The sequence below is a fragment of the Delphinus delphis genome, chromosome 6, assembly GCF_949987515.2.
Source record: "Delphinus delphis chromosome 6, mDelDel1.2, whole genome shotgun sequence".
NCBI classification, from domain to species: domain Eukaryota; kingdom Metazoa; phylum Chordata; class Mammalia; order Artiodactyla; family Delphinidae; genus Delphinus; species Delphinus delphis.
Genome location: NC_082688.1, coordinates 103,826,599 through 103,850,167, shown reverse-complemented (window position 1 = coordinate 103,850,167; position 23,569 = coordinate 103,826,599). Strand labels below are relative to the sequence as shown.

The 23,569-nt window shown below is 51.3% G+C and overlaps 1 protein-coding gene across 4 annotated transcripts in view; it reads right to left on the bottom strand.

The window, feature by feature from the left end:
• PTK2B (protein tyrosine kinase 2 beta) overlaps window positions 1-23,569 on the bottom strand; it is a 139,340-nt gene that overhangs the window by 15,405 nt on the left and 100,366 nt on the right. For all 4 annotated transcript variants that reach the window (XM_060015200.1, XM_060015202.1, XM_060015199.1 and 1 more), the window contains 19 exons: window positions 21,104-21,282; window positions 20,470-20,557; window positions 19,182-19,261; window positions 10,509-10,571; window positions 10,250-10,304; window positions 9,672-9,812; window positions 9,179-9,253; window positions 8,474-8,575; window positions 7,634-7,751; window positions 7,048-7,087; window positions 6,572-6,618; window positions 5,620-5,670; window positions 4,972-5,069; window positions 4,142-4,226; window positions 3,813-3,913; window positions 3,469-3,584; window positions 1,726-1,826; window positions 1,457-1,546; window positions 137-341 (listed from right to left, as the gene is read on the bottom strand). In XM_060015200.1, coding sequence (XP_059871183.1) covers window positions 137-341; window positions 1,457-1,546; window positions 1,726-1,826; window positions 3,469-3,584; window positions 3,813-3,913; window positions 4,142-4,226; window positions 4,972-5,069; window positions 5,620-5,670; window positions 6,572-6,618; window positions 7,048-7,087; window positions 7,634-7,751; window positions 8,474-8,575; window positions 9,179-9,253; window positions 9,672-9,812; window positions 10,250-10,304; window positions 10,509-10,571; window positions 19,182-19,261; window positions 20,470-20,557; window positions 21,104-21,282 — 1,835 coding nt within the window. The remainder of the gene's footprint in view (window positions 1-136; window positions 342-1,456; window positions 1,547-1,725; window positions 1,827-3,468; window positions 3,585-3,812; window positions 3,914-4,141; window positions 4,227-4,971; window positions 5,070-5,619; window positions 5,671-6,571; window positions 6,619-7,047; window positions 7,088-7,633; window positions 7,752-8,473; window positions 8,576-9,178; window positions 9,254-9,671; window positions 9,813-10,249; window positions 10,305-10,508; window positions 10,572-19,181; window positions 19,262-20,469; window positions 20,558-21,103; window positions 21,283-23,569) is intronic.

The window sequence follows — 23,569 nt, the reverse complement described above, 5'->3', positions numbered from 1 at the left end:
CCTCCCTCGGAGGGGACCAGGACGCCGGCTGCATCTTGTTTAAGGAAGGATGTGGTAAACCTGTAAGCGCTATCGAAGAGGAGACCTGCTCTTCAGGGGCCCTGGGCCTGCAGCCCCCTCCGGCCTCCTTGCTCACCTGAGGCTGCACACGAGCTCAGTGAAGCGGGGCCGCTCACTGGGGTCGTAGTCCCAGCAGCGGGTCATGAGGGTGTAGAGAACAGGTGGGCAGAGGTCAGGCTTGGGCAGCCGGTCCCCCTTCTCGAGCACCCCGATGACATCCTTGTTCTCCAGCCAGAAGAAGGGCTGCTTCCCAAAGCTCAGGATTTCCCACATGCATACGGCTGAGGGCGGGAGGAGACGTCTCAGGGCCCCTGCTGAGGGGACTCTTGCCTAGAGAGGCAGCCCACCCTCCCCAGGAACAACCGGGCAGTCCGCACTCAGCGCCTGCCAGGGACCGCCCTGCCTTCCTTCGTTCCCCCTATAGCATCCCTGGAATCTTGATCACTATGGCGGTCCACCAAGGGACCAATCACCTGCATCCGTAAGCGAACTAATCCCCCCACCCCCCGGCCCCTTCCACACGGAGCTGTTAGGGTCTGTGGGATGTGGAGGGGACCATCAAAGGCACATCACTGGGACCACTGGTGCCTTCTCTCAGGAGTGGGTGGAACCTCCAACAGAAAGCTGGTATATATGTCAGTTGGGACGTATATACACTACTATGTATAAAATAGATGACTAATGAGCACAGGGAACGCTACTCAGGGCTCTGTGGTGACCTAAATGGGAAGGGAAACTAAAAAAGAGGGGATAGATGTAGATGTATAACTGATTCACTTTGCTGTACAGCAGAAACGGACACAACATTGTAAAGCAATTAGACTCCAGTAGAAATTAATTTAAAAAAAAAAAAAGAAAGAAAGAAAGCTGGTGTTCAAAGCCTAACACCAACGCATGCTGCCTATGTGACCACGGGCAAGCCCCTGACTCGCCCGAGCCTCAGTTTCCTCATCTGGAAAATGGGAAGAATAATAATGAGATGTTACTGGGCTGGTTTTGGGGACCCGAGAGGGAGAATCTACACAGTTGTGTGCTCTGTAAGCGGCTGTCCATCTGCCACCTGGTTTTGCTTTCACCTCACCCTGCATCTCCTTCTCGGAGAAAACCTCAGCTTTGCCTTTGAGGATCCCCTCCAGGGTGGCCCACCTTAGTCCTGGGGCTGGTTGGTGGAGCACATGCTCACCTCAAGAGCCTTTTCTGGGAAGATGAACCCAGGCTGGCCCTTAGCCCATGTCACCCCCGACCCACCACTGGCCTCCCCACTTCTGGGACTTCTCAGTGGCTGTAGCAAAACAGAACCTGGGGGTCCAGACCCCTGCTTCCTGTGCCCCCTCTTAACCTGGTCACAGAGGTGAGAATCGAACACTTTTCCACGCCCTCCAGGAGGTCCACTCACCAAACATCCAGACGTCACTGGCTGTCGTGAAGCGGCGGAAGTTAATGGACTCGGGGGACATCCATTTGATAGGGAGACGCGTCACAGAAGCTTTGGGTGGACAGAGGGTTTACAGTAGTTATTAGAGAAGGAGATCCAGATTCATGCAGAAATGCAGCCTAGTCTCCAGAGACTGTTGGCCTGGGCTTGCCTAACAGTCACCTTTTGAGGGGATTCTGGCTCCAGCGACCCCTCGAGGGGACAAAGCCGTAACACCACCTGCACCTCACCTTTGTAATATTCCTCATCCTCAATGTACCGGGAAAGGCCAAAGTCCCCCAGCTTCACACACTCAGGGGAGGCCACCAGGATGTTCCGGACAGCGATGTCCCTGGAGGGAAGAGGCAAAGACACAGGTGAGTCAGCTGAGAATGCTTCAGGGGGACAGACAGACAGACAGATGGACAGAGAAGCAAAGGAGAAGAGAGCTTCAGGGCCCCGGCCTCCGGAGCAGAATCGGGCAGCTTCTGTCAGTCGGTCCTTCCTGGACCCACGAGCCATCTGGCTGGAGCCCAGCTCAGGCGGGAGCCTCGGCTGGCCCACCGTCCCTGCCACACACATGCCTGTCGTCTCCCTCCATTTCGTTGCTGAGTCCTGTCCCCATGACCCCTTCTCCCGCGTCTCCACCTCCAAGCCTGTCTCGGTTCCCCAGACTTGCTCCAGTCACCGCCCTGCAGCCTGTATTGTCCCCTCTGCCAGGGATGCCGTCACCCTGCTGACGCTTCAGGGAAGAAGCCCAACCGCTCTCCTGGTCACAATTAACAACCTCTTCTCGTTCTGTGATTCCAGCAGCCGCTCACATCTCACTTCCAGGGAGCCCTGGGCTAGGCAGGACCTTCCAAAGACTACACACACCCGAGCCATGACACAGAGACCCTCAGAACCCCGGTACAGAGGAGGAGACCGGGGCAGAGAGCTGGTGGAACGTGCCCAGCAGCTGGCTGGTTGGGAAAGGCATCAGCCCAGAGCTGAGGTCTCACCACCCGCAGGAGCCCTCGCTGACTCAGTTACCTCATGTTCCCAGCATCACTTCTAGCCCCAAACTGGCTTGTCTCTTGCTTCTCCCAGGCAGGCTCCACTCCCTACCGTTTTTCTTTATTATTGAAAAGATGACTTCAAAGCACGACAACTTCACACAAAGCTGCAAATCTGGTATCCCACCACCTTTGCCCCATGACTATCCACCCTAGAAGATGCTAGAACGTGAGCTTCACAAGGAAAGGGATTCTTGTCTGTTTTGATTATTACTTCATCCCGGAGCCTAGGACAGTGGCTGGAGGCCCACGGGAGGAGTTCGATAATATTAGTTGCATGAGTGAGTGAATGAATGTTCATATCCCCCGACATGGCTTTGTGTAGTGTCATCCATACGGCCACATATCTGAGGTCGATGGGGTTGGATTGAAGAATTCACCCGCTCACCCCGGGGCTCTGAGAGCACCCCGTCCAGGGGATCATGTTCCCAATGGTGGGGACCTCCTTTCAGGGAATGGGGACAAAGCCGGGTGGAGAAGGGGCCAGCTCCACAGCCAGATGGAGGATTGGTCTTGGCAGCCTGGAGGTGCCGGGGACCAGGGCAGTGCCAGCCACTTGGGCTGGCAGGGCCCAGACCCCAAGATCATACCAGCGCTGCCAGGACCCAGTCTCTCCTGCCTGGCCAGCTGCCGCCAAATGGAACTGCTGGAGGACAGCAAGCGAGGAGCAAGCAGGGAAGTGACCTCCTGGACCCCCAGGGAGGCGGCCTACACAGCACTGAGTTACAGGCGGACACCTCGGACTTCAGAGCTCCTCTTAATGGCAATCCTGGGAGGAACATATTGCTGTTCTACTCTTCAGAGGAGGAGATGGGCTCAGAGAAGGTGATCACATTGTCACACAGGCAGGACCAAAGCCAGGCCTTCACCCCTGTTCTGTGCGGCTACAAAGCCCTGCTTGACCCCAACCTCTCCAGGCTCCCCCACCCCCAGTCCCACCTGTGGACACAGTTGATGCTCTCCAGGTAGGCCATGGCCTTGCAGATCTGCAGCGAGTACAGGACAAGAGTGAGCACCTTCAGGCAGTTCTTGTTTCGCTCCAGGTAGTGGCCCAGCTGCAGGAAGGGGAAGATGCCCTGAGGACCCTGCCCGGCCGGGGCATGGAGCTGGGGGGAGGGGGAGGGCACACCCAGGCGGCAGGACTGTCTGGCAACTTCCTCTGCAAACGGCCTCTGGGCTCTTTCAGCTGGGAGTTAAGGGCCCCCTGGCTCTGAGCGCATCCCCCGCCCCCACGGCAGCCCAGCTGTCATCGCAAGGGTCCTCCTCGGGCCCCTCCAGCTCACCTCCCCGTAGGGGTACAGTTCCATGACGATCCAGGTGGGCTCCTCTTCAATTATGCCAATCAGCTTCACGATGTGCGGGTGATCCAGGTTCCTCATGATCACTGAAAGTGACAGCGAGAGAGACGGGCCCGAGCCCTTCTAAGGTCCAAGGTGAGAATTGGGCTTGGCTGGTCCAACCTGGAGAGAGCGGCGCAACCCTCCTCCCCTGTGGGCGCCAGTGCCGTCCGTGGCCTCCCGGCCCTCGCTCCGGGCCCTCCCTGTCTCTGAGTCTGCATAGTGTCGGGGCCTTTTCCAGCTCCTGGTCTGGGGGCCTCCTCGGGGACGCCTACCTGCCTCACTCACGAACTTCTCCTTGCTGTCCAGAGTGCAGTCTTTCTTGCAGGTCTTTACAGCCACGTTGATTTTCTCCCCTTTCTGCAACGAGAGTGTGTCCAGGGCCCCTCAGTCCTGCCCAGCACTTCCCTCCCCGGCGTTCCCACGGTCTTCCCACAGGGAAACAGGTGATGTCTGGGCGTCTGGGTCTCCACGAAGCCTGCTCTTCCTCTGTCTCTTCCCCTCCTCCCCTCCCCACCCCCTTCTTCCTGATCAGGACTGGAAGAACTTTCGAGATCAGATCCCTCGAGCCCTGGGCCGTCCAGATGAAGACATGGAGCCTGAGGGGCCACGTGATCTGCCCAAAGTCAGCGGGCTTGTTTGGGGCACGTGCAAGGTCATTGTCAGACATGGCGCCCTGGTCTCTTTCTCTTTATCATTGGTTTTGACATTTTTGCTGCCCCTTTCCTCTGCTCTGGCTTTTCTCCCAGGCCTGGTAGAAGCACAACCACAAAGGCAAACCTTGTCCCGCCCCCTTGGCGGCCTCAGATCCCACGCTTCCTTTTCTCACAACCGCACTACATGGCGCCTCCCCGTCGAGCTCTCCCACCAAGAGTCAGTCACCCCCCGGCAGGTGCTGCCTCTCTTTGGATCCCTGCTATTGCTGCCTTTCTTGGAAATGACTCTTGTTTTCATCACTCCCTGTGTATTTCATAAATACTGCAAAGACCAAGTTGGGGAAGATAAACACACCACGGCAGCCACCTCCAACTCTAGAGCATTCGAGCTCCTTTCTCATGCTACAGAAAAGCAGAGGAGGAGTGTCAGGGAAGAGGCTGGAACTCACGTGACTCGTGTAGACACCTTCATAGACCTCCCCAAAAAAGCCTTCACCAAGAATACGATTGAGGACCACATCTTCCCGGGCAATGCCATACTGTGGGCCTGCACAGGTGGAGAAAGCAAGACAGTCCTGGAGTGCAGAAACCAGCTGGCACTCCTGGGAATCCGAGTATCTGCATCCCCGGGAATCTGCACACCTGCATCCTTGGGCATCTGAGCATCTGCAGGCTCCGCCCCCTCCTGCCCAGGCGTTACCAGACCTGCCCCCCCACCCCCACCCCGCCAACCCCTCAGCCAGGATCCAGGGGCTGGGCTGGGCTGGGAAAGGGGATCTAGAAGGTTTCACTGTCTCAGACAGGGGAAGAGTTGTTCCCTCTGAAGGCTGGGTCCCATATCCACAGGCTTAGGTTCCTTCCGCCCCCCTCCCCAGGGCACACAAAAGTTCGATGGTGTGGGGATATAAACAATGATTTCCGCTTTCAAAATCAAAGACGGCTCACTCAGCTTTGTCCTTGTCTGAGGCACACGTGGGAGAGGACAAAGGAAGGAAAGAAAGTCCCCATTTGGTGTCACATGTGTCCCCAAATGTCACTTCCCAGGGCCCCGGCTGTGGTCGACGTGCAGGGGTGGGGTGGGGCGGTCAGGGATCTACCTCCTGGTCTTCGCAGGGTCTCGTCGGGAATCTCTGCATAGATGTCTGATTCTGGAATGACAGAAGGAGGACACCCCATGGGCAAGATGCTTCAGGGGGCACCACCAGGAACCAGGTGTGGGGCTCCCCCGTGCAGGCCAGTGGAACCAAGCTGACATCACGGGGAGGGGTGTGGGGAGGAGCCAAACAAGAACTGGGCTGCTGTCCGGCATTTCAGAGTGGCCATAGGGCCCAGGGACCTCGGCCTGAGTCTTTGCTCACTGCTGCTCACGGCTGTTATTTGGGGCAAGTTGGTTTGTCTCCTTTAATCTGTTTCCTTTTCTGTGAAATGAATGTTTTTGGGGAATGCAAAGATTAAATAAAATAATACCTATTATGTATTTAATGCTGTCATGAACTGAATGTTGTGTCCCCGCCTCCAAATGCTAATGTTGAAGTTCTGATCTCGTGTGATGGTATTTGGAGCTGGGGCCTTTGGGGGGTGATTAGGTTTAGATGAGGTCATGAGGGTGGAGACCCCATGATGGCATTAGTGTCCTTAGAAGAAGAGGAAGAGAGACCAGATCTCTCCATCTGTCCACCATGTGAGGACACACAGAAGGTGGCTGTCTGCAAGCCAGGAAGAGAGCCCTCACCAGGACCCAGCCATGCTGGCACCTTGACCTTAGACTTCCAGCCTCCAGAGCTGTGAGAAATCAGTATCTGTTGTTTAAGCCCCTGGGCCCGTGGTTTTTGTTATGGAGACTGAGCTGACCAAGACAAACACGGTGCCCTATACTAGCTGCCCAACATAGGTGAACTGTTATGATTAATGACATTTTAAGCCATCATTGAGCAGTCATGGGGGAAGTTCATTTTTCTGCAACTTTGAGGGAATACTTGATGATGTCACAAGAGCAGGCAGAAGAAAGGCTCTGGGCGCAGGCAGAGGACAGCAGATGGGCAGGCTTACCTATGCTGCAGCTTTCTGAGAGGTGGGGTCGCCGAGTCTCCAGGTTTCTGTAGGGGAAGATGGGAGGGCAGAAGCCAAGTGAGCTCAGAGCCTGGCAATGCTCCCCCAGGGCAGCCTCAGCCCCCTCTCTCCCACCCACCCTGCCTGGAGAAGCAGCCTGTCCTTATGGCAGTAACCTGGGAGCATGGCCCAGGCAGCCAGGGGGCAGGAGGGAGGGAACAGCAACAATACCACCCCCTCCCCCCACTAAAGATGATGCCAGGTGGCATTAGGGCACAGGGATATCCCTGCATGAATTTTCTGGGAGAAATTTACTGGTGAAAAATCACCACTTGTGAAATGCTGGGATTCCAGCATTTTCTCCTGGGGTCCAGAAACCAGAAACCATGGCGGGGAGGCTCCCTGTTTGTTCTGCCTTTCCTGGGAAGACACAGGCTGAGTGCGGGGCCAGTTCCCCACCTTCCGGGTGTACTCACAGTGTGGGGATCTGGGGCAGGCTGTTCCGCTTCTCACCATCTGGGGAGAGGGGAGGAGAAGGGGGAGCTGGAGTCAGAGACACAGGGTCCTGGGTGCACTGCTCCTAGGGGCCAACACAAGGGACACCCCTCCCGCCTTTCTGTGGCCCCTGAAAGTCGGAGTGGAAGCTGGGTAGGCGTCTGGCCTGAATTGGAATCTTTTTAGTAGACGAAACTCTCAGGCTTCCTCTGCCACTGTCAAGTGTTCCAGCCTGACCTCTGCTTTCTGACTCCATCCCCAAAGAGGAGGGACCAGCCATGTTCCGGCAATAGCTTGGATTTTCCCAGGGCTACAAATCCTCCCCTCTAGAAGCCAGCCCCCATGCCGCCCTTGGCCAGCGGGGCCAAGGCTGTAGCCAAGGACCCAGGATGGGACCACGGGGCGCAACCAACAGGGCTGGGTGAGCCCCAACCCCACACCTCCAAAGCCTCTTCATTCACATATCAGTCAATGGTTTAGCTTCTCCCGCTCTGCCTCTGGGAGGGCTTGGCTCAGCTGTGCCGCCATCTGCCCGTTGGTCCAATTTACCTTCAAGTGGAAACACACCTTTCTTGGGTCGAATGATGAGAGAGCCTTTGTGCTCCCCCTGCAGCCGGCAGTAACCATCTACGAGGTCAGCCATGTTCTCGGCCTCTGCCAGAGAGGAGGTTTTGATGGACAAGGACTGCAGGGAAGAGACCAGCCAAGGATGAGACCCCAGAGCCTTGGCTAGAGTCTACCCCAAGGGACTGGAGAAGAAACTGCAGGACTCTGTTGCCCACCCCCGGCCTGGACGCCATCAGCCCCTCTCCTGGGGCTCAGCTTGCATTTCCCACCGCCACCAGAGGGCGCTCTCATCACCTCTCCCAACTGACCACCCTACACTCTAGGAAGGCAGCTCCAGGTTGGCTTATTCTGGTCCTTCAGGGCATAGCACATGCCTTGTACCTAGGAGGTGCTCGGTATGCAAGAGCAGAAACTGAGAGAAGGGAAGAGGGAGGGAGTGGGGCAGGGGACAGACGGATGAAAGGAGAGATAGACAAACTGTTCACAGCCTGAGGTCTCTCTGATTCTCCCACCCACAAAAAGCCCTGGGGCCCCAAGGTCTTGATTCTGAGTCACTGTCACTTGTTCAAAGTTAGACCTCTGACCCATACCTTGATTTCTGATCACTTTACCCCCGCTCCCCGCCCCCCCCCAATCTCCTACAGCTTCTTTCTTGACATTTTTAACAATAACGTTGCTTCCTGAGATAGTTTCTTTAATTTATCATCATCCTGCTACCTTGTCTAAGAACCAGGTGCCATTTTCTTAACAAGATCTCAGGCCAGGCTGGCCTGAGCAGGAGCTCCCAGCCTGCAGCCGTTCCCAGTGTCTCCAAGCTTCCGGGTGCCCAGGGATGCTCACCTGAGGGGCGCCTTCAATGCCTATCTGCAGTACCGCCTGGCCCTCCTCCAGCAGGAGGCACCTGATGGACTTGATGTGCTTGAACTGGGCCAGGCAGGTGGGCTGTGGGAAAGGAGGGGGTCCTTCAGACCATCCCATTCCTGGGATCAAGCCATGCAGATGGGTCAGTATGGTGTGGGGATGGGGCCTAAGAAAGAACTGAGAACTGGAGTCTCTCGCGGGGATGAAGAGGGAATCAGCGATGATTAAGGAGGATCATCTAGCCCAAGCCCCTTGCAGAAGAAAACAATTAGCCTGGAGAGAGCCAGGGCTTGCCCAAGGTCGTAAGCCAAGGTGGTGGTGGAGCCAGGGCTGGACCCAGCCCTTCTGACTCCCCGGGGCATGATTACCCCATTTTGCCATTGAAAGAGCAACTCTTTCATCTGAGCCAGAAGAACGATAGTAGTGTCCTTCCCTCTTCCCCTCCCCCCCAAACCACCCCGACCCCCTCCTCTGTGCAGGGGACAGTCACAGGGATGTAAAGAACCATTAGCCCCATGCTGTTATCCCAAACACCGTCTCCACAGCTACTGATAACCAAGGGCCTCTCTGCTCTCAGCAGTGGGGGAGGAAGAACCGATGGGGCAGGCCAGGGTACAAGGCAGCAGAAAGGGGAAGACGGCTCTGCCTGGGGCTGGGTGGGGCCTGCCCCCCACCTGTCTCTACCTTTGCATCTTGACTTGTCAGCTGGCGGATGCCTTTAGGGCCGATGACCAGGTCCACAGTAATGTTCCATCCTTGCTGGAATCAAAGGAGAGATGGGCTGTTGCCCCAGTTCTGCCCGCCCATATTTCAGAAATCTGAAAACAGCTCACTAAGCTGGACACGAGCCATTGTCTCCCGGGCCCTCCAGCTCCTTCCATCCTAACCGCACCCCGCCATACAGATTACCCCCCTCCCAGCACCCTGCCAGCACTGCCCACCTCCCAGAGTTGGAGCCAAGATTTCAGTTCCCTTCGTCAGGCGAGTGGCTTAGCGTTAGTTGCATTTTCAGATACATTAGGGAGGCCCTGATGCTACAGAACTTACAAGCAAGCCAAGCCGCTTCTCGGCACGCCCCGCGCCCCCCCTCCCCCCACACCGAGTTGCCTTCATGGCCCCCTTGCCTGAGAGGCCTGGAATTCAGGTCAGGGAGAGAATAAAGAGAGCGTGGCATTACAATGAGTTCACAGCGAAAGGTCTCCTGGTCGATGTTGGCAAAGCCCGCGAGGGTGTTGAAGAACTTCATGACGCACTCCTCCTCCCGGAGCGAGGCATACTGCTGGAACGTCTGCTGGATCATCTTTCGGAATTGCTTGGGCTGGGGGAGAGGGGCAGGGGTGAGCGGGGCCTGATTCCTTCCCTTACGATCTCACCGCAAGCCTGCCTGCTGCTGTAGGATAGTCCCCAGGCCTCTGCCAAGAGGGCAGTGGTGATGTCTTACCCACAGTGCACATCTGTTGTCTCAAGGGAGCTCACCATGGCCCTGGGAGGGAGGCAGGGGAGATGGCATCCCCGGTGCTTAGGCCACAAAGCTAATTGGCCTCTGATGTGGAACTAGAGCCGTGTTTCCTGATTCCCAGCCACAGAAAGGGCCCGCTGGATGGAGTGGTCCTGTGTCCAGATGGCCCAAGGCAGTGCAGACCCCTGGCTTCCCTGACTACCCCTAGCCCCATCCCTTTAGCTCTAGTCCTAGGGGGGACACAAAGGAGACACGCAGGGAGTCTTTCTGAGCTCCTCACCCACTGGTTTCCTCACCTTTAAGTTCTCCTGCATCTGCTTTGGGAAAAACAGGTCCAGCCCCACTTCTTTCCTGAAAGAAGGGGGAGAAAAGCAGCATTTGACTCCCCTTCATCCCCAACCCAAGACTTCTGGCCAATCAGGGAAAGGCAGGAGGACCAGGGAGACAGGTCCTTCCTGGCTGTGGTCTGGGGATGAGGGGGTGTATGGGGTGGCAGGAAGAGCTGGGCAGCAGGAAAGGAAGGGAGGAGAGGCTGGGGCCGGTCCCAGGACTTACTCCAGGAGCTCGAAGTTGGACTTTTTGTCCAGTGCGTTGTGGGGCATGTCCTTGAAGAACCGCCTGGAGAGAGAGAAGCCATGGAGAGGCTGATGGCTGGGGAATGGGGCCATCGGAGCCGGGTCACCCAATGCCCACACGTTGGCCTGGAAGCCCCCTCCCCCGTTCCGTTGGGAACCACTGGGAGGGAAAAGTTAGGAGAGTCGAAAAATTCGATATTTAGAAAACCATGAAGAAAAGGAAAACCCACAAATTTCCTTCCTAGAAAAGACTCCAGCTGTGCTCTGGGGGGCCCAGTTCTGGGACAACACAGTTGTTGGGCAGAGGAGGAAGATGGTGCTTCTACCAGTGGCCTCTAAAAATAAACGACCCAAGGCTGCCAACACCTGACTTATCAGCTAAGGAACACCCACCTCCACCTTTAGGCTTTGGGCTCCCTTTGTGATTTCCTTTTCCCTCATTTGCTATCTCTGTATATGTGTGTATGTAAATAATTGTTAAATGTATTAATAGTACACAGGAAAACTTTAGAACTTATGGAACAGAATATGAAAATAAAAATAATCCATAATCCTACCACCAGGGGTGACATCTATTAATTTGTTTTACATATTCTTTAAGTCCCATTTTCTCTTAAAATGTATGTCTTGATAAAGATTTTTTTTATGTATTATGTATTTATAACAATTAAGTGGAGATCAAATAGCCAATGTCCCCATTTGTGTTATCCTCCCTTCCCTGCTTGGATCACTGTGTCTAGTAATTTCTTCAACTGTTGCAGACATTGTCCCACTCTTGATTGTACATTAGAGTAGCTCAGTGTTACTTTAACCCGGGTATCCTTGTGCACATCTGGGAATAGTTTTAAGCTACAGATACCATAAGCAGAGAGGGGCAAGCAACTTATGATTCAAAAGCAATAACTTTACATAATTCACAGTGTTTAGAAAAGAGTAAGGTTAGATCCTCACCTCGTACTTTATTCTAAACGGATTAAAGGGGAAAATATTAATAATGAAACTATTTTAAAACTAGAAGAAAAGCTAGGGAAATATTCCCAAATCATGGGATTGAGAAGAATATCTAAAGCGTGAAATCATAGAAGAGATCTCCAATAAAAACTTAAAACATGTAGTGCTATGTCCTTAACAATTTTTAATAAATGGTATTTTTGAATATATTGTCAATCAAGATAAGTAGTTATCTTTTAATAATTATGGTCTCAATTTTAGAGAAAAAAATGCATTGGAAAAAACCTGACTGGATCTACCCTGTTAATGGAGGTTATCTCTGGCTAATGAAATTTCAAATGATTTTAGTCATTTTTCTCCCCCTTTCTACATGTCCCAAATACTCCACACTGAACAGGTATTACCTTTTTACCTGAAAAAAAATTTAAGGCAGAGAGATTAGTCAAACCATCGTAATGCACGAGTTTTCTGGGTTCACTCCCTGCTGAGATGGCCTCCTCCATGGCTACACGTTTCCCCTATGTAGTAAGTTCTTCATTCGTTTCCCGTCCTCTCATTAGGCCCCTGGAGCTACGGAGACTAACTTTAATCCTTTCCTAGATGCCATATACTTGAAGGCAATTCTTTTATCATCACTTCTCTCTTCATTATGGTCCGTTCTCTTCTTATAGTCCCCAACACACACACACACACACACACACGTGCACACACACACACGTGCACACACGCGGGTGAACGCACACACACACACACACACACACACACACACCAGGGCATTGTCCTCAATTACTTCAACTGCTTCACTCAGATGACAAAAAGTGATGCAAAGTAAGAATGAGGAAGAAAAACTGGCTCTGTGGTGAGAGGGGCACAGGAAGACAAGTGGTTCTTTCCAGCTGGGGCAGGCCCAGTTATTCCAAATGCCAGCAGTTGGAATGGAGGGAAAGCAAAAGATAAAAAGTTTCCTATAAAATTTCTCTTACAGAATCAAAGACAAGTACATTAAAATGAGTTTCAGGGAGTAATAATATTTAATGACAGCTCAGTAAATATTGTTGAATTATATTTCACAATATTGAAATGTATTTCTAGTCTATCTCCTTCTAAGAAAAGATGCAAGGATAGTTTTTTTTTTTTCATTTTTTGTTGCTGTTGTTCTTTTTGGGTTTCTTTTGGCTGCACTGTGTGGCATGCAGCATCTCAGTTCCCCGACCAGGGATGGAACCTGTGCTCCCTGCATTGGGAGCCCAGAGTCTTAACCACTGGACCACCAGGGAAGTCCCTAAGATACAGTTTTGAAACATATTTAAACAAAATAGAGTTAGAAAGAAACCAGGCAATGAGGTAAATGAGATAAAAAAAATGTGCCAATCTGTGGCTTGGGCTGGTTGCCCTGGCAGCCAGGGTAGTGGACAGAATACCTCGCCAAGTGCTTAGCTCATCAGGAGATAATATTGACCATAAAACAAGGACTGCATTTCTTAAATTAAAAAGTGTGAAAAGCCACTGATCGAAAGAAAACTAATAGTCGTAACACTCATTCTACCAAAAAAATGTGAAGCCAATTTCATGGTTTTTTCCTCCTGCTGCAATTCTGGTAAATACCAATCGTATAACATTAGAGCACAATTCAGTAAATGTGAGAGTAGGAGGGCCTGACTAAATATACTACAATGCATAGGATGGCCCCCACAACAAGGAATTGTCCAGCCCCAAATGTCCCTCTTGCTGAGGCTGGGAACCCCTGGGAACCTGATCCAAGGGGAGAACTTGGGAAACTAGAAAGAGTGGCTCTTCCCTAACCCCACTTCTTGCGACCGGGTGCCTGACAGAGCGGGACTGCAGATGCTGGAGGAGTGTTCTAGCTGAGTAAGGGCAGATCTGCACTCTGGAAATCAGACAACAGGTGAGCAGGGGTGACATTCAGTTATAGGGCACGAGGAACTCATCCAGGGATCTTCCCTGGATGGAAGATCGTTTTCCTCTTCCTTCCACCCGAAGGCACTTGCAGTTAAGATCCAAAATGTCCAGTCAGTCATGGCAGCTTTAGAAAGTTTTCTGAGCCAGTGTTCCCTGCGGCTCTCCGCATTCATAGGAGACCTCAGAGCACGCCTGTGCAGCTTCCACAGCAGGCAGCACGGCCACCCGCATTTCCTCTGGGTTGAGTGAGCTGCAAAATGTACTCCCAGGTAACTGAACGAATTGGCTTGCTGCACGCAGTTATGGGATTCTAACAGAATAAATGTTAGCACGTGTCCACCGGAGAAGAGGAATTGAGATCTTTCAGGGTTATCCCTTCATTCAAATACATACTGTGCTCTCACCGTGTGCCAGGTGAAGGCGGCACCAACCCTGAGTTCCAAGGTCTGATAGATTTCAGACTAGTGGATGTGAACAACTGGGCGCCTGCCGTGTAAGTACGGCAGATCCCTGCAGGGTAGGACGGGCGGGGTGGGCACAGGGAAGGGGAAGGTTTCGAGGTGGAGAGACCCTTGAGGCTGCTCTGCAGGAAGAGCCCAGGGCCACCCTGCTTATTGCCGACATTTCACAGGTGTCCTCTGAGCTTTTCTATGAATGTAGAGGGCAAGCAGGCAACCCTGGCTCAGTGCATTTTCTAAAGCTGTCAGAACAAAGAAGAGATTATCAGGCTGAAAAGGGGTACTAGGCGAGTATTCCACGCAGAGGGGATGCACCACCCACTGAGGAAGTGACATCTGCTTCCCAGTCCCAGGTGACAGCGGTCTGTTAATGTCACTCCTGGTTTACGATAATGAATGAATGAATGAATGAGTTTTGAGACTGGGGATGGATGAAAGAATTCTGAGGACTGGGGTATTTAAATAAGCCTTAGTAAAAAAAAAAAAAAAAATTGGGGTTGGCTAAATGGAAAGGTGAACAAATTTGGAAATGAACACTGAGGAATTAAAAAGCATGAAAAATAACAGCAGTTTTAGAATGATTAAGGAGGTGGTGAGTGGAAAAGTTTTTTATTAGGAAAAAGGAAGATAACACATCTACACCATCCCAACCTCTAGAAATCCAGCTTACTGCCTATATCACTGATGGCCCTTCTCTCATGCACTAAAGATCATGTATTGTGTACCGCGGGCCTCTCACTGTTGTGGCCTCTCCTGTCGCGGAGCACAGGCTCCGGACGCGCAGGCTCAGCGGCCATGGCTCACGGGCCCAGCCGCTCCGCGGCATGTGGGATCCTCCTGGACCGGGGCACGAACCCGTGTCCCCTGCATCAGCAGGCGGACTCTCAACCACTGTGCCACCAGGGAAGCCCTGTATAACTTTTGACAAAGGTGCCCAGTCACTCGAGTGTGCTGTGATCTGTGTCCCTAATGTTTGGAGCGGTTGAACATCACTGAGATGGCCGGGAGAAGCAGTCACCGCCCCTCATCAGATGGACCCTCTCGCCTGAGACTCATCTTCCCAATCTTCTGTGCTGAGCCCCGTCTCAGCTGCTGTCAGTGATCCCCAACCTGCCCCGGCTGCCATCCTTGAATGAGGCTGCACCTGCTCCGAGTACCCTCTAAGTGCCTGGCTGGTTCTCCGCAGCCTGGTCCACCCCTGTGCCTGGCAAACTCCAGGTGGACAGCAGGGCCTCTGGGCAGGCACAGGCCCCTGACTGATACTCAGGTAAGGACAGCAGAAAGGAAAGAAAAGCAATACAAGTATTAACTTATCACGAACATTTATACATCAACTATGAGATAAAATGCCTTTTGAAACAAGCCGAGTGTTCTTTCTCTAATCTTTTCTTATTATCCGTTACTCGCTAACTGCTGTTGGGTTACACATTCGCTCTGAGTTTTTAGGTCAGAGTGTTCTGGAGCTCTGCTGGGAGTGGACAATAGTCCTGGATGCCTCTGGTGAGGGGGAGGCTATTTGGTTCCTCAGACTGCGAGGGAACTCCAGCACGTGGGCCATGAATTTCACACTTTAATTCATAGGGGGATATTTAGAGAAAATATTTGGCATTTATAAAGCACTTCCAGTAAGGGGGCTTCCCTGGTGGCGCAGTGGTTGAGAGTCCGCCTGCCGATGCAGGGAACACGGGTTCATGCCCCGGTCCGGGAAGATCCCACATGCCGCGGAGCGGCTGGGCCCGTGAGCCATGGCCGCTGAGCCTGCGCGTCCGGAGCCTGTGCCCCGCAACGGGAGAGGCCACAACAGTGAGAGGCCCGCGTACCGCAAAAAATAAAAAATAAAGCACTTCCAGTAAATCAACAAAAAAAATTAATTAAGTATGATTCCAACTATATGACATCCTGGAAAAGGCCAAATATGACGACAGTAAAAGATGAGTGGTTTTCAGGGGTTGGGAGGGGAGGGAGGGAGGAATAGGTGGAGCACAGGGGAGCTTTAGGGCAGTGAAACTGTTCTTTAAGATACCGTAATGGTAGATACATTGTCACTGTACACTTGTCAAAACCCATAGAATGTACAATACCAAGAGTGAACCCTAGGGTAAACCCTAGGGTAAACTAAACCCTAGGTAAACCCTAGGCTTCGAGTAATCACTGTGTGTAAATGTAGGTTCATCAATTGTAATGAATGAACCATGCGGGTGGCGGATGTTGATGGGGACGGGGGCTTATGGGAAATCTCTGTACCCTCCACTCAATTTTGCTGTGAACCTAAAACTGTTCTAAAAAATAAAGTCAACTAAAGTAAATAAACAACAACATAAAGGTAAAGAGAAAAAATTAATTGGTACAAATGATGAATAACTAGTGAATACTTCCGTCTCTATCACTGTTCTAACTACTTTAAATATGTTAACTCATTTATTCCTCATAACAAGCCTGTAGGGTTGCTACCATTATCATCCTTCCCATTTTACAGATGAAGGAACTGAGACACAGAGAGATGAAATAACTTGCCCAGTAAGTGGAAGACCCAGGATGCAAATTCAGGCAGCCCAGCTTCAGACCCTTTGCTCTTCATCATTATGCCCAATGGCTCCTCGCTATGAATTGAGTCCATTGAGGTTTCATCTTGGCAATCTCATATCTTGTGCATATACCATACTTCTTTCTTAAGCTAGGAAAGAATGCATTTTCTTTTTCCTGGTGACACCATATTATCGGTAGGCAGGTGACACAACAATGTCAACAGGACTTTTCCCCATAATCTGTAGATAGACTGCACTCTGGAATCTTTTCAGGAAAAAAGTCACAGCCTTGGAAAATTCTGCATTACGGCCTGATTTTCAGAAATGTATCTGTCTCTCTTGGTTAGAAATAGTCATAACTTGACTTTAAAATAGTCCATGATAATGGATAGCTTTGTATTCAACTTTAAAAATTATAGGCTTGGAAATCTATGAAGTTTACAAAATAGGTGTTTTCCATATCCTTTCCCGAATATATATCTTTGTATCTCAAAGGTCAGCCCGTAAGAATAGGAACATTCATCTGACTCTGCTCATCAGGCTAGGGGAGAAGTGAAATAATACATCCCTGTCGTAAAACAAGCATGGGTTTTGGAATAATCCTGAGTTGATAAGACAGCCAACACCAAGAGACCATCCACTCCTTATAAGACCATAAATGGAGCCAGGTCAGTTGGCGCACTTTGTCCTCCAGTGTATTATTACAACCAATGATAGTTTGGGAGCGATTCGAGGAAAGTAGAACATGAACTAGGATGCTCATGGGTCTTCTCTATGTTGCTATTTTACTACTAAGTGATGGTATTTTGATAGTGACTTCAGCGATCAGAGTCTCAAAGTGACAATGGAGTTCTGGGTATGAGATCCACAAACAAAAAGGTAAAGGTGGGCTCTTTTGAGTTGTCTAATTTCAGAGGAGAAGATAGGCGTGTGTAAGTTGCAATGCTGTGATGGTCTTGGAAGGCATAAATGGCACATGTGATAAGGTAAACTTCGCGGAGAGCCCCCGAACCAGCAGCAGGCAACTCCCAGGACCACTGCCAACTGCGGCGAGGTGGTCTGTCTTCCAACTGGCATCAGGGGTGCAGACTTCCTCTGTGCAAGGGACCCTTGTGTCCCCTGGCTTGTTGAGACAGCCACCAAGTAGGAAAGCAAGGAGGAGCCCTCCGAGGCTGTCCTTGACCTATTCTGTCACAGATGCCAGCAGTTTCAGAAGCCCCCCCCTTCCCATCCCACGGCTCTCCCTGGGGGACCCCCAGCACTCTCTCTGAGATCGAGGATGGGAGCCAGAATTCCTCAATGCCCCCCAACTTAGTAGAAGCAGCAGCAGAGTCCTATTCTCTATACCTTTAAGGTCACAGATAGGGCAAGACTCACCCTGGAACCATCACCTCATACGAGGCTAACTGTCTCTAAATCATCTGGAAGACTTGTCAAAAATGCATGTCCTGGGACTTCCCTGGTGGCGCAGTGGTTAAGAATCCGCCTGCCAATGCAGGGGACACAGGTTCGAGCCCTCCTCCTGGAAGACCCCACATGCCACGGAGCAACTAAGCCCGTGCGCCACAACTACTGAGTCTGCACTCTAGAGCCTGCTAGCCACAACTACTGAGCCCGCGAGCCACAACTACTGAAGCCCATGTGCCTAGAGCCCGTGTTCCTCAACAAGAGGAGCCACCGCAATGAAAAGCCCGCGCACAGCAACGAAGACCCAACACAGCCAAATAAATGAATGAATGAATGAATGAATAAATAAATAAATAAAATAAATAAATTTTTTTAAAAAAGCATGTCCCAAAGTCCCATCCACATCTACTAAACCAGAGTTTCCAAGGGTGGGGTTAGGGAATCTCTAATTTAATGAGCTCCCAGGTGATTATGATTTGCAACCAGATTTCAGAACCACTGTTCTAGGACAGACAAGGGGTACAGAAAAGGTGATGAGAGGGCAGAATGGGTCATGGATCCTGGTGGATGGTGAAAGTGAATGGTGCTGCTTTGGCTGAGAAAGTGCTAGAGCATGGCCTTAACATCCTCCTCCTCTGTCCACAGTGCTCCCAACGGCCAAGAATAAGGTTTATTTCTTAGACTGTCATTCAAAGTCTTCCACCATCGACCCCAACTCACCTCCCTAAGCTCATCTCCCACGGTCCTCCAGTCTGCTCTCTTCCTTCCACTGGTCCCCGAGCCCAGGATGCACCCTCCCCCGCCTCCCAGTTCCCCCCAGTATCTACCGATGGAAATCGTTCTCTTGCTTCCTGGACCAGTTCACATTCCCTCTTCCTGATGTCCTCGGGCGGGATTACTGGCTCCTCTATGTATGTCTGTGTGCTGCTTATTTCACTCTGCTGCATTATGATCAATTGTAGACACACTTGTCACCTCCCAAACACTGTGAGTTTACGGGCCTCCCCGGATCATTTACTAACTTTGTCCATATCTATTAGCACCTACTGGAGCTGGGGGTGCAGCAGTGAACAATACAGTTGGAATCCCAGCGTTCGAATATCTCCCAGAAACTTGCCTAGTGCTCAGAGAAACATTTACTGGATCACTTGGACGGCAGCCAGAGGAAGATAGGGGGCACCAACCAGAGAGGGAGCTGGCATTTCTCTCCCGAGGACCAGACGCTGAGCACCTCGGGGGCTTACCCTCTGTCGGCCACAGCGCGTCCCTTTCCAGCTCTCACATACCCACTCTTGCTTCCCACGCTGGAGGAGAAAGTCCAAGCTGGCCAAGTGCCCAGTACAGGAGGGGAGGTGCAGGCACCCACTCTGGAGAGGCCTTGAGGCCACATACCTGAGCTCCAGACAGCCCAGCTGCAGGGCCATGCCCTCGCTGACCTTGCTGGCATAGCGTTGCATGTAGTCATTGCGGAGCTGGCAGGGAGAAAGGCCGAAGTTCAGATTCCCGCCCCTGTTCCCTGTTTCCCTGCGATGGGCAGGGCCCCAGGAGACGGTGGGTGCTTTGATCACCATCCTGCCGCCCTGAGCTATCTCTCACCCCCTCCCGCAGCTATGCACAAATGCGTAGCAGGAGATGAAGGGCGGGAGGGGAGGCTCAGGAAGAGCCCTGGGCAGCGGTGATCCCGTTCAGGCTGCGGCCCTCCAGTTTCTGAAGCACTTTCACGGCACGTTCTTTCACGGATCCACGAGGCAGGAAGTTCAGGCTCCCCTCCCTCACCCCTCATTTTGGAGATAAGGATGCTGGGAATTTGGGGAGGACTCAGTAATTTATCCAAAGCCTTGTTGGTAAGTGGTGACAGATGTCATCCACTGTAGAAGAAAAGTCTGGCTTGGTCTCTAGTGAACCAGGAGGGAGGTGTAGGAGGGAGTTAAGGCCAGGCAGGAAACAACGATGGCAACTCCCTGTACCCGGCACTCACTCCCTGCCGGGTCCCATTCTGGGCACGTGCATTATAGCCAGGGGTGTGGTGAGCAGCTCTAATCAGCTCATGGAAGCTAGTTATTTAAGTTTTCCAAAATTTCGCAAGCTGGTTGAAATATTGGTACTTTGAAATAGACCACGATGGGAGTATTTACACCATGGAAATTGGCAAGTGCTACAAATCAGAGAGCTGGTTTACCAGCACCAGCTAATGCTATCATTAGGTCTTCACATGAACCCTGTAAAGTAGGTATTCTTACTATCATCCCAATTTCACAGAAGAAGAAACAGCCTCGTGCAGGTAAACTAAGTCCCGAGGGATAGCAGGTTAGGAAGCGGAAGAGCTGGGTAGATAACAGGTGTGTCAGACGGCTGAGCCTGCCTGCTAAGACCATTGCCTCCTCTTTGGACCTGCTCTGCCCACTTCCCCAGCCAGGTCTCCTGGGCACTAGTCCAAAGCCACTAGGAAAGTCCAAAGTCCTAGTCCAAAGCCACTAGGAAAGTCCATGTGTCCATGGGGTGGGGTTAGCCAACCCTTAGCTGTGAGGGAAGCAGGGTTGGACAGCTGACCAGGGACCAAGGAATGTTCCCGAGAGAAGTTTCCTGGAATGGGACCTCCAAAATCTAAGCTTTGTCTTTCCATCTCCCCAGCAGAGGATGGTCATATGACCATGGGGACCACAAGATAAAATGCTTTTACCTGTTGGTAAAAATAAAGCAGTGTGGTCCTGTCTTCTTTCAGGCTCTCCATGAAGTCCTCTGGCAGGTAGCGGATTTGAAGGTCATACCTGGGACAGGAAATTCAGACTCTGTGGTTGACCCAGGGAAGCTGGTCATGCCAGGAGCTGCCGTGGAGCTCCTGGCCTCCCACTGGGGACTTGTTCCTCTTTCCTTCCTCTGTGGTTGGCTGGAGGACCATGAAGGACAGAGGGGTGGCTGACCAGCACACGGTGGTCAGTGCTAGTTCTGACTCTCCATCTTCTCCCTCTGATGATAGCTGTTTACCTTCGGTTCACAGACCAGCCCTTGGCCTGGCTCTCCCTCTTCCCTGCACTTCTGTTCTTCCTTCTCCATAGTGCCAACGGCATCCTGTTTAGGGCTGTGCCTAGATATCCGTCTTGGGATGGGGATGTGCTGTGAGCCCATATTAGCTCTTAGCAAACAGATGCATTGGACGCTGCAGACGGACCAACCTAAAATGCCACTGTGACGTTCTAGAATATTCTCAGAGGTTGGGAAAGGGCTCCAAGAAAGGACCTTCCAGGGTCTCCTCTCACTCTGCACTTACCGCCCCGCCCCCCCCCCCATTTGAGAGCACAGGGCTCCTCTCCTACCTCCACTCAGCTTCCATGTGTAGACACTCGTACTTGTCCTGCACCTCGCCCACCGTCATCTGCGGGTGCAGCCAGTGGATCTCATCCGACTTCATGTGCTTCAGCCTCAGCCCGTAGCAGTCCGCCAGCTGGATGTTGGGCCCGATCCGCCCGCTCAGCAGGATGGAGGTGATGACCTCCTACAGAGGAGAAGAGAGGGGGCATGACCCAGGGGTGCGCCTGCTGGGCCCCCACAGTCCTCATGCAGGCCCTGGAGGTGTGATTCTCTAGGCTGGGATTCTGACTTAACGTTGTATTCATCACTGATTCGCTAGCACTTAGTGCAAGGCGTGGTACACAGTAGGCTCTACGTGATGAATGGACAAGTTGGCAAAATGACACAGAGATGGAGGAACTGAGAGGAGACAGGAGAAGCCAAGGGGAAAACGCAGTGAGGCAAAGAACATGGATTCTGTGCTTCTGTATTTCATTCCAACCAATCAAACCCAGCATCCTCTGTGTAAGGAGGACCATCTGAATGGTTCCCAATTCAGCCAGCATTACTGAACGTCTGCAGTAGGCACTTCTGGGCACCGTGCATGCATTGTTTCATTGAATCTGTGCAACACAGGGGAGCAGGTGTCATATCCCCATTTGGCAGATGAGGAAACTGAGGGAGGTCACACAGCTCATGGAATTAAGCTGGGAGTTTGAACCCTGAGCCACTGGACTCTGAGGACTTGTAGTAGACCAAGCTTCTTAATGGGGAGGTGGGCTGGGCAAGATAGAAGGACAGGACTTGCATTAAGGATTAAATGGCACAATTCCCACACAAGAAGCATGGCCACTGGAAATAGAGTGTGGACAAGAAATTAGGTGCTCTCCTTATTCCTGCTTTCTTGACCAGAAGCCAACCTGCCCCACAACCTGATGCCATAGCTTCCTGGCCTAGCGCCAGAGCTGGATTAAGAGGGGGTCCATTGGCAGCTGCCTGGAAACCCATCATCTATAAGGTCCTGTCTAGTTCTGAAATCACATTGGTTTCACTTTAACTCAGGTTTCTCATGTGGTTCCATGCGTAACTGGTGAATCAAGCCCACTCCTGATGGAGCAAAAAGTACCCTCAAAGGCAAATTAAAAAACTCACAAGCACGTCTAATCTCTATCGAGTATCTTTGCAACACATGCCACCTAGCCTATATACAACCAGCCCGAAGGCAGAACAATGCAGGGTGGGTTGCTGTCTGATCAGGAAGAACAGTGACCCCGGATTACTTAAATTTTATGTTTTTGTTACATCTCCCAAGAAGTTGTCTAATGTAGTAAATCAAATGTAATCCATTCCTTAATTGGAACAAAAAGAAAGGTATACCATTTTTCTTAGAAGAAAATCAGTTTCTTCTTATTTTCACTAATAAAATGTCCAACTAATATTTAGAACACCAAATTCTTCTTCAGCCTGTGCACTCACATGTCTTAGTCCAGTTCTGCCTCCTGTCAGCCCTCTTTAACTCTATGGAGTTGTGAAGCTAAAAGACTCTAAGCTTGAAAAATCCCTTCCCCATTGGGAAAGCCAGTGCCCATCAGAGAAGTCAAGTATTGCTCTGAGATGGAAAGTGAGGCACAAAATGCAGATGTTAACTGCGGTAACAAATCAGCACAGGGATCAGAACTTCGGTCCTGGAATGAGGAAGAAGGCTGTGATCAATGGTACCTACAGTGAGAGGGACACAGACAATAGGAAGAGTTCAAGACTGGGAAGTTGACCATTTTGTCATTATTTCCACCCATGTCTCTTGCCACTCACCCTCTGTACTTCTCTGTCCACTTGGCCATCCAGAGCCCCCATGTCAGTTCCATATAGACTCCCAAACTGGAGTCCCAGGCTCTGGTGTTTTTAAACGTAGAAACTTCCCTACCCAAGTTGAAACTTATATAACTGAAGTCTAATTTCCCCAGAACTGGGACCCCTGTGATTATTGAAAGTTTCAAATATATATGAAGAAAACAGAAGTCAGTAGAATAGTATAATAACCCCCCATGTACACATCGCCCAGCTTCAACAATTACTAACATTCTGCCATTCTTGCTTCTTCTACAACACCATCTACTCCCTAACCATCACTCAACTATCATCAATTTTTAGAGTTCTTCTTTTACAGTGAAATTTATATTAATTTAAACGTGCAAATTTTAGCTATACAATTTGACACATGAATACACCTGTGCAACCCACATACCAATTAAGAGATTTCCAGATCCCCAGAAAGTTCCCTCATATCCCTTTTCAGTCAAACTTCATGCACATTCCCACCTCCAATTCTAAGCAATGATTTTTTTCCTCCCACTTTTACTTAGGTTCGCCTGTTGTAGAACTTCCTATAAATGGAATCATTTAGTATATATTATTCATTCCCCTGTTGCTAAATACCTGGGCTATCTCTCATTTTTGGCTATTGTAAATAAAATTACTATGAACATTAATGT